The following is a 10956-nucleotide window of genomic DNA, read 5'->3' on the forward strand; positions in this document are numbered from 1 at the left end:
GGCAAATATTAGTTAGATACATAAATGAAATGGGAATGAAATGATAATGACAACGAAACAGCAGAATCAGTTAGATACAATAATGCTGATATTGTCCAACTTTCATCCACAATGTGAAAAATCCAATGCAATTATTAATATGTGCCACTCTAAGTTTTAAGTGTCCGTTATTAAGCACAAAAAAAACATGTCCCTCATTTGAATTTATAATACAAAATATTGTCTGTTCTTGTCTTCCTCCTCCCTTGATACATTGAAAATGTCAAATATGTAAGTCTATGTTACAATTATGTTCTATGCAGGAAATACAAGACTGATATAACTCAGTTCTTTCAAACCATAATCCGCAAATGCCTTCTCTGTGTGCGTTCTCAAGGCCAAAATGCTGGATCAATATCCCATATATACATGTATATCTTCTTATAACAAAGTAAATCTATCTTGCCTCTCTGCCCTTTAGGGGAAGAAATGAATATTTAAGGGGGACACATGTTTGACCAGCTGAAGCCCAAGTGAAGATATTACCCAGGGATGATCAGAAAAATCTTATCCGGACACAGACAAAAATGCTCTCACAATTCACGGGGGAAGTTGCTGATTTGTCCTTCCTCCATAGCGTCTTTGTCATTCACCTTGTAAGTTATCCTTAATCGCATGATAAGGGATTTCTGAAAGTAAAACCATAATCTAATGTGTAAGATGCTCCAAAACCAATTTTCACTGCCACATAATCATCTAGACAATGGAGGAATGAAACTGCTACAACATCATCCATAAAGCCTCTTAATTTCACTGGATAAAAAGACGGGGGCAACTGAACTCAAGAACATATTAGACAGGTGTATGAAGCATGAAAGTGCTAGTAGAAAGCTAACAAGTGCAAAAGTGGGGTTGGTTTGATAATTTGACAAAATATAAGCAACACAAATATTGCATACCTTGCCATGCTGATTGTTTGTCACTCTTAACTTCTGTATGATATTTCCCTTATTACTTGCAGGAAGTGTATTACTGCTAGCTGGATCCAAGTGCATTTGAAGATACTGTAGATGATATGCAGAAAAATACAACAACATGAATGAAAGCACACTACCCTTTTGTCACTGGTACCAAGCTACATAAATTTGGTGAAAAAAATGCCATGCAAGCAACATCTGTAGCCATATAGAGTCAGATTCAGAGCTCGTAATGAAGTCTTGAGAATCAAAATAGTACCTTGGGGACAGCCGCCTGGAACAGGAAACTTGTATAGACATTGGGTGACTTGTTCGTGAAATGAGCCTCAATCAGTGTGGTCTGTGGGCTGCCAGGCTCCTTTGAGAAGTTGAACATTACTTTTAAGGAGCTGCTTTCAAATGCAACAATGGATGGATATGCTGCTCCATTTGTTTCTGGAACCCAAAGCAAGATTGTTGAAAATTATACCAAGGAATGAACTAACAAAGGGCGTGGACTGGTGAAACATACCAGGTACTGATGAGCTGGTTTCAAAGCCATTCAACAAATCAATCGTTGAAGATTTTCCAACAAGAGATGACCCTTCAGCCACATGCGAGGGGGAGGCTAATTTGTTCAGTACATCCATCGAACTACTTCTATCTTGACTTGATAGCACATCCAGCGGGGATGAACTACTTTGAGCTGGGGGAGTTCCAATTGACAAAAGGTCCAGTAATGCATCAGTACCACTCTTTTGGGGATGAACATTTCCTGAAATTTTCAAGTTCAGGTATAATCAATAAGGTTTATGAGACATTATAATATGTGGAGAGAGCAGCAACCTCCACCATATTGTAACAGAAATATAATACTGTAACACTTCTATTGCATAGTATACAGTGCATCTACAAGAGCAAACAAAAACCGCAATATGACCTTCAGACATTCAAAAGAAACCAAAAAGAGATGTGATATAGTGTAACTCATGAATATAGAAAATATGCTTCAGAAGCTGCAAATTAACCTTGTGAAGGAGATGGGGACACATCGAGCCCAAGAAGATCCTGAAGAAAATGTCCATCAGAGGAACCAGTTGCTGCGATGTCATCTGAGCTAAGATCAAGCAAATCAACAAGGGGGGCCACTGTAGTTTTGACAACTTCATTAGGGATTTTTGGCAGTGCTCCTCCAGAAGTTGAAACAGCAGTTGACACAGAACCAGCTCTCCTCCCGCTAAATGTTGCCTCATCAAGCACTGGCATTCTTTCCACCAATGCAGACCTAAGAAATGCATCCAGCAATCTCATAGACTCATGCAATAAGAGAAACTTAAGGAAAAGGGTAGTTTACAGAATAAAGGCCTAGGAATTATACCTAATGTTCTGGTGCTTCTCAATAACAGAGTCGAACTCAATGGCTCTCTGTTGCAGTTCAAGTACAAAGCTTCCTTTATAATGACAAATAATATCATTTGTCCTTCTGTCAAATGAAGAGATTTCTTCTCATTTGGTGAAAGAAATTAAAGGCCAGGAAATTCTCGTTTTGAATACACAACTAAAATGACAACTTCAAACTAGATATATATTCAACTTCTAAGCCTGCATTACAATAAACTTTGGCATTCTTTATCACATCAAAAAGATACAAATGAAAGGCAAGGATATGTATTACTGACTTCCATTTCTGGCTGGCTTTTATCATTATTAAATGAGTATGTCACATGAGTATATTAAATGAAGTAATCATATGTAACATCAGTTTGCATTGAGCTTTTGTTCTCATAGGAAAGTATCCTGCCAAAGAACCTATAACTATAAGCTTCTAAAGTGGAAGCAAAATACATTATCCAGATAATCAAGTAATCTACAATATGATGAATGCAAGGCTATAAAACGAAACAAGCATATTAGACAGAGAAATCTTGCACATCAATAAGAAAGATATCTTTAGTAGCAATAAGAGCACAAATTTTAAATTGCTGGGGACATAATTAGTTAAAAAATGAATATAACATACTTTGAACAGTGGGGGAAACGATTTGATAGCTTTAATAAAGCAATCAAACACATAGCTCGAGTAGTAAGATCCAAAGAATGACGTCCAATAGCAGTTTCTACTACATCCACAGCGTCGGATTCTGTTACCTGCTTCAGAGAAGTAAATTGACAAATTAGTCTAAACAACACCGTTGGAGTAAAACTCAAAAGAATAGTGATACCCGGAATCAAAGACAGCTCCTTTCAGAGAGATACTACAATCCACAAATGTGCTAATTTCCACAGTGTCACTATTATAGATACAAGTGGTCACTCACTATATATATATATTAGACCCGTTACAGGTGGTCTAATTGGACGTATCCTTTGAATCATAAGTGGACAGACATTGCCTAAGATTTATGATTAAAAAGCCCTCCTAAACTTTCCAAATACTGACGGAAAAGGAGTTAACAGTTAATCAGTTATTGTCGTAGTATTCTTCGATTCAGATATATTGGGGCAGTTTGAAAGAAATAGAAAAAGGAACAAAGAACCAAAACAACACCAATGAGAAAATCAAACGCAGATGAGGAATTTATATGACAAGGACAACAATAAAATCGCTGGTCAGCAGTGACACAGGCATGCAATGATGCAATCTGCTGTCTGGTGGCTCAAACAGAAACTGGACTTTGCAGCTTGGCTGGTATAGTAATATGAAGAAGATTGTTTCAAGCACCGAGAAAACCGTAAACAAGACTCATACAGATATGTGTATATTGACTTATCCAAAAGTTCTATAGAAAGATACAGATTATGCTAACACATAGAAACTGGGAATTTTATTCTTGACATCTCTATATTCTACCCATAAGCATATAACTTGTAGTTTGGGATAATTTAATAACACAACTATAATATCTTATTATTTTAGAAAACTAAACCAAAGGCTATATGATAACTATGCATGTCACATGCTTTAGTTTGTACTGGTTCCAATTCAAAATCTAAGTATTTCTTACAATTTTTAAGACCAGATAATAAGAGACCGTAGGCACCACTGCCACATGATAATGTTCTCAGAAAACTTTCCATTATTGTGCAATATTGAAGGATGTAAAAGGACACAAAAAAGATGCGAACCCAAACTCACAGTTACAGGATCTTCAAAATCAAGCATTCCCACATTTCGAACCAAAAGATCCCCATATTCCCCAATGCACCATACAGCAACTCGAACAAGAGTTTCCTGTGAAGCACAGAACAATTTTAAGGATGCAGTTAACAAGCACTAAAACTTTAATCTAGATTGACAAAAATAATTCTACCACAACTGCTATCTACCTGTTCACCTTCCACTAGCACAGCCTTATATAGCGAGCGTACAGTATAACCATGGAGGTTTGGAGCATTAGTGATCACAATAATAAGAGCATGCCATGCTTCATCTTTCACATAATTTCCAGCCTGCATCACATATCCTAACAATAGTTTCACAAAAAGAATAGACTACATACAACTTTTAATGCTCCACACTTTTATAAGAGCACACAACTAAAAATGCCACTGAAACAAGATATTGTTTGTTGACATATGTGGTTGGTTACAGGAGACTGTTTGTTGATATGTGTAGTTTAAAAATAAAAATTGGTACTCTTTAAGTACGTGCTGACATGTTTGATTGTTGCTTATTTCACATTTTTATATAGATACGGATAATTGGACTTTGAAAACAAGTACACAATAATTTTACTTCACTTTTTTAATGTTAATATTTAAAAATCCATAGGACAATGAGATAAATTAATTACATGATATTTCTTCTTTTGTGAAATTTAGTTGTCACTAGAATCATATGACATTGATCAATGAGAGCATGCTTGGTTGATTATTAAGAATCTGACTTTATAACCAAGACAAATTAACAGAAGTACATTAGTCCATCATAAGACATATAATTTAACATTCAAGTTAGAAACAACATAACCATGCATAATATTAGGCCAACCTCTGATAGAACTTTGAGCATTTGATCAATGTACCATATTTTATCAGGAGAAAACCTGGAGCAACACAGGGTACCGGTTACACAAATATATTGTCAACTGAAGTAGAGAAAGGGTGTTTAATTATTAAAGATCAACCATGTATTTCTACTAATTGATGATATCAGTTCAACACATCTACTCTCTGTAGGGATAGCCTAAACAGAACGAAAATGTTAAATAAATAGGTGACCCAGATATACCTGGAACATAGTGAGAAATGATATAGAGAAAAAACTTGGACATGGAAATTTTGGGATAGAGGGAGGTACAAAGGTGACAACAATTTAGGGAAGACAGAAGAAAGAACATCTAACATAGTATGCTACCCAGGCTGGTTTTTAAAATTCAATCTAGATTTGATGAAACCTATTATAATAATATGAACATTCTAGGATCACATCAAAAACTCCAATCACATCCGATTTGAATCTTGTAATCAAGTAACTACGTGCCAGAATTATGAACTCCTAAATGCATTAGATATAAATTCGAGAACTGAATAGACAAGGCATCAATAAGGATGAGTTTTTTTACCAAACAGGGAGACAAAAGGTTTCTTACTTACTTCTCCACAATTGAGCAGATTTTTGCAGTCAGGTCTCCCTTGAATTCTGGATCACTTATTTCAAGATAATCAACAAGCTCTTTTATCAAAGATTTAACATTGTCTTGATTTACTAGGAGACATACAAGCTCAAGGGCCCTTTTACGAATCGAAGCATCTGAATCCTGACAGTAGATAAGCATCAATGAGTTTCTACGATAGGAAAACCAATATGTTCCTAGAAACAAAGGGTTCAGTAGATCGGAAAATAAATATAAAGAGAGAAACAGAACTATAATACTCAAAATAACCATTAGAAGTTGAGAAACAACTTTGGCACAAGTCACAACAAAATCCCAGCCATGTTTTAAGGTTAGAAGTAAGCTTAGTCCACTATGAAAAGTCATAGAAAATGTTATGTCAGAAAGAAATAGTAGTGACCTAGAAGACTCAAATTCAAAACTATAGATAATCACATGCAGACTAACATTTCAGATTGGCATAGTAACACGCTAAGCAGCAGAGGAAAACATAAGAAACAAGCAAAAGCTGAAACATATAATAATAATAATAATAATAATAATAATAATAATAATAATAATAATAATAAACCACTGTTTCAAGAAACTAAAGTGGAGTGTACTTCACACCTTTACACATTCCTGAATTGTAGTTCGATGCCTCTGAACTGCTTGACTATCTAACACAACGGCTTTTATCAACATGTTCAATGCAACATATCTGAAACAACATCTTCCAACTTCATCAAGTGGGGAAGCACCAACCAGAAAAGTAATATGCTATCAAAACAGAGAACAGAAGGCCAAACTTCATAAAGTTGTCAAATCTTTACAGAGCAACCATTTTTCCTTTTATTATTAACCTCAGATAAATTTCCAAGAGATTAAATATCAACAGCATATAAATGGAGTCTAGTGCAGTTGAACAAACTAATATAAAACATCAAGTTCCAGGAGTCATACCTACAATACATTGTGTATAAAAAAAAGAAAAAAAAAGGCAGACAAAGCAAAGAATATGTAAGATACTATTTCATACAGAAAAAAATAGAAGTCCATTGTGATATTGTAAGGCACTGTTAAGTCGAAGGTTAAATATTCATCTACTAATACAGAAACATGTATATCATCGAAACTTCTTATGTACTTTGTTTATGTGCTAGGATTCCAAAGTGGGAACCCATATTGCCTTCCTGACCGTAACTTCACAAACATGAGAAAACTTCATATTGCTTTTCAACTAGAATTTAATACAAGTGATACTCTCAGAACATTATATTCTACATTGTGAAAAGATACGATTAACAAGATACAAAAACAAATCCTAAGATAATAGCATAATTCCTCAATTTCTTTTTGATCCATTCTAAGGTATTGCTTCTGATCATGGCTTTAAGTTTAAATCATTCTAGGAGATCAAATAGAGAACAATACTCACGCAAATTTAATTGTGAAAGGATGTCCTAAGGAAAGGAAAATCTAAAGGAAGAGAGAATTTCATAGTCTTGAGTGAGTTTCCTCCAAATAGGCAAGTACCTAATTCAGTTCTTTCTCCACAAGAACACACCCCACCTCTACTTTTTATTTCATTCATTTCTTTTTGTAATTATTTTGAATAATTAAAATCTAAATTTCAAATATAAGTTAGAATTGGGTTTGTTAAGTTATGTTTATTCTACCTGATTTTAATCTTCAATCTCCCAGCATCCCTCAAAAACCCTTCCACTCAACACCTATTTTCTATATAGAACAGCACATCCAACAGCTATTTTACCTTAAAAATATAAAGCTTAAAAATAACATAAAATATAACGCGCACACACAAGTAAGCAAGCCCATTATCCTCTCTATGATGTTACAACTTCCTTTCCATTTTATCTTCTTTTTACCCAATATTTGCTTTTAATTCCTTTGATATGATATCTTGTACCAAGCAGAAAGAGAAGTACAAAAAGCTTTAAATTTCCCAATTCAACAAGAAAAATAATCAACATGATAACTAATATTTGGTGAAGCATAAAAGCATGGCAGTTGCCATATATGATCTGGAAACTCAAGATTACCCTAATAACTATGCATAATATAGGAAATCCATACTAGGCCAAAAGATATTATCTGTGGAAAGCTGCACAAAGTGATCAAACAAAGTAAACGGATATGACCTGAAATTGTTGTCACGGCTGGACAAAAACCTCCCCAAAATATTGACAGCAAGGACCCTCAACCCTCCACTATCTTCAATACTCATGATTGTAGCAACACATTCATAGAGGATGGCATTCCCGGCATTTTTGTTTGACTCGGTTTTTGTTGCTACCTGCAATATTAGAGAAGGAAAAACAAGCAATTTTGTTATAGTATACACAACTCCATCAAGTAGTACAATATTAAGTGCCAATGACCAAAAATATTCTAGGATTGCTAAAACACATTCATTCTCTTATGATTTCTTGCAATGGTAGGATCAAGGAGAAGGTCTTTGGTTTATTGAAACCTATAAGTTGCAATTTTTAGTTTAACTTATGTCAAGGGAGATTGCTAAAATCAGAATTACAAGTCAATACAATTAAATATCAGCAGAGTGAAGTTAGGTGGCCACAAATACAAAATCCCTTTCATTTGGCACACATACTAGAAAACCGATGGTAGTATTATAGATTAATTTAAAGTTTCTGGGAACTAGCAGGGGAAACAAAGTCATGAATCACAATGCCATGAGAGTGAGTTACCTGGGCAAGGATATCATTCATGGCATCACTAACATCAGCATCTCCTTGGCCCAACTTGCACAAAAGCTTAAGCAATCTAATCTGAAGAAAAGGGTCTGTAATCCCAGAAATGTCATACTCAGGCACATATGGGCTGTTTGCAAGATCCCTAAGAACTTTGAGCAATCCGTCTATGCATTTCTAGAACCATACACAGGAAAGAGAAGACAAGAAAATATATCAAACTGTCCGTAAGTTTTGCAGATTCTTCATATGTTGGCTTCTAATGGTCATCTCCAGGAATCAGAGTAGCATTTTTACCTTCTTGAAATACTCCAGAGCCTCAGAACTGACTTTACACAAATCTGTACAAAGCTGAACTCCAGTTAATAAAACGCCATGATGCTTTTCTTTCAGTAAGGCGCCGGCAGAATTTATAAAGTTCTCAGCCAGGTCAGGAACTTTTCGTATTATCCTTATAGTGCATAAGGCTGCCTACAGAGAAAGTAAAGTAGGGATTAAATGAATGTGGATGTTCCATTGTCAATTTTAAATCTATTCTGGATAAAATGAAAAACAAGGTAACTACACAATGTCAATAGATAAATCCCGGAGCAACCCTTTTAATGGGATTTCTTCTCATTCCAAATGACCAGAAGACATTCAGTTTATTCAGGAAGTAAAAAAAACAAAAAAAAACAGAAGCATCATTGAATCAAAGATGCTACTTGCTTTGAACTTGAAGTGCATAGCAGAACAGGTAATATTCAAAAGTATCTTTGGCATCACATAAGCATTCAACAAAATGTTTTTAGTATTTCCCATACATTGCCTACAGTTTAAAACACTGCAAAAACTCCCTTCTTCAGCTACTCATTGGGTACCAATAAAAAAGAGGGTCCAAACGAATGGTAGCTCATAAAATTTATTTACTTTATATGTACGTATGTATAAATATATATTTCTTTCACATATGCATTACAACCAATGGCTAGAGCAAACTATTTCTATCTTACCATACATAGGAATAAACTACATTGTCTATAACATACTTTCTTACGAATATTAGGATCTCTAAATAGAAGTAATCTTTCAACTTCAGGGGCAAGATCTCGAGCCATTTCTGCGGAACATATATTTCCCAAGGCACAAAGTGCAAGTCCAACAATATACTGGTTGGTGTGATTCAGATCTCTGAACACAAGTTAAAGGTATCAAACTAAGTTGATTTTTATGGCAACGAAAATGAACCATAAACGACAGCACTGAAACTAAAGTTGGCATTGTCTTTTCCATGCTTCATGTATGATAAAGTTCAGAAGTGTACCATATCTATGAGAAAGCATACACTAATAAAATAAATGTAGAAGGATACTGTTTGATTGAATTTGTAACAAGCATTAGAACTTCCTGTCGTTCATCAAGAAGCAACATAAGCCCCAGATATCCTATTCTCTTCCCTGGAAAGCCAGGTGATGCAATTAACTTCAAGCATTCCATTTGACCAAAATGTGTTGGGTAACCAAGCATGTGAAAGAACATGAGCTTTGCCAGATTTCGGTGACTATAGAACTGATCATTTTCACTAATAGCAGCTCGAATTGCTCCACATTCTTTTCTCACTACAGCTCTTTCCTCAGCTGCAGTTTTGCATGCACGCACAGCCTGAATAGTGTCCCTGGAGAAAAAGAGCAACCTTGGTGATATTCCTTTATCAACAATTATTAACCAAGGTGGCCTCCGACTTCTGAGAAAACAAATTTTAACTTCACCATTTGGATTTAAAATCTTACGGCACACGCTCTATCCTAATCCTTTTTACTTCAACCTAGAGATTCAATTAAAGGTCAATATATAGCCAGATTGCTATTGCGTATTCATCAAACCATTTTACAACGCATATTTCAAGATTAACGCTGTAATTCCACTATTTTTTTTGTATCATTTTACGGATCACTGCATCCATTACTAGTAAGAACGTATATTCTCCTCCAAGCATCCGATACAAGCATTCGCAGCACTGACGTGATTAAAAACGGCAATTAACCTAGGATGGCAATATACATAAAAACATGGACTTGGCAGAGCTAGAAACAACGCTCGAGCGAAATCACCTCAGTTCCGCACAAACACCACTAGATTCTAAAAAATGATGCGCTGGCGTTAGCATTCAATCCCGCCGTTATAATGACGACGTTCGAACACTAACCTCAGCCGTGTGCCGGAGGAAAAAGGATTCATGATTGAGTAAGCTCTTGAAACTCCGCGATAACTCCAAAAGATCCCGTTTTATCAATTGTATTATTATTATATATGTCCCGCGACTTATTAGTCTCCAAAGCTTCAGCAGAATCCTCAATCGCCGATAAGAAGGGGAGAGGCAAAGATCTGGTGAAGGTCGAGAACACGCTCCGAACACCCCAAGTTTTGATCAACGCTGCCTTGACTTGGTGATACGCATAATTTAACCAAAAAAGATGATCAGATTGAAGAGAAGAGCGGAATTCGCGGGCCTGTACGAAAGAATGCAGTTTGAAGGAAGGGAAGGAAGGAGAACGTGAAACTCAGAGAAAAGGCGAAGCCGAAAGTTTCTTGAAAAGAGGAATTATTGCGTGCTTTAGCGGTGTGTTAATACAGGGATCCGGATTGGACAGCTGTGTCCTGTGCTGTGTGAGACTCTTCCCGTGCATTATATATATATATATATATTGAACGAAA

The 10956-nt window shown here is 35.6% G+C and overlaps 1 protein-coding gene across 4 annotated transcripts; it reads right to left on the bottom strand.

Moving 5' to 3' along the window:
* Positions 1-118: 118 nt before the first annotated feature.
* Positions 119-10889, bottom strand: LOC127260903 (AP-1 complex subunit gamma-2-like). 4 transcript variants are annotated; one of them, XM_051288948.1, is made up of 18 exons: positions 10353-10889; positions 9614-9916; positions 9291-9432; positions 8560-8733; positions 8260-8439; positions 7693-7847; positions 6161-6251; positions 5532-5695; positions 4927-4981; positions 4263-4385; positions 4072-4167; positions 2956-3086; positions 2314-2418; positions 1964-2220; positions 1468-1710; positions 1216-1391; positions 939-1043; positions 119-668 (listed from the first exon to the last, which is right to left on the bottom strand). In XM_051288948.1, the coding sequence occupies exons 1-18, from the start codon at positions 10406-10408 to the stop codon at positions 573-575; spliced, it is 2652 nt and encodes an 883-aa protein (XP_051144905.1). In that variant the 5' UTR covers positions 10409-10889; the 3' UTR covers positions 119-572. The 4 variants fall into 4 exon arrangements, with proteins under 4 accessions (XP_051144905.1, XP_051144907.1, XP_051144906.1 ...); XM_051288950.1 differs by having other exon boundaries at positions 121-668; positions 10448-10889; XM_051288949.1 differs by having other exon boundaries at positions 122-668; positions 2956-3083.
* Positions 10890-10956: the final 67 nt, after the last annotated feature.

This window comes from Andrographis paniculata, unplaced genomic scaffold (genome assembly GCF_009805555.1).
Source record: "Andrographis paniculata isolate CXL003 unplaced genomic scaffold, ASM980555v1 Contig62END, whole genome shotgun sequence".
Lineage (NCBI taxonomy): Eukaryota > Viridiplantae > Streptophyta > Magnoliopsida > Lamiales > Acanthaceae > Andrographis > Andrographis paniculata.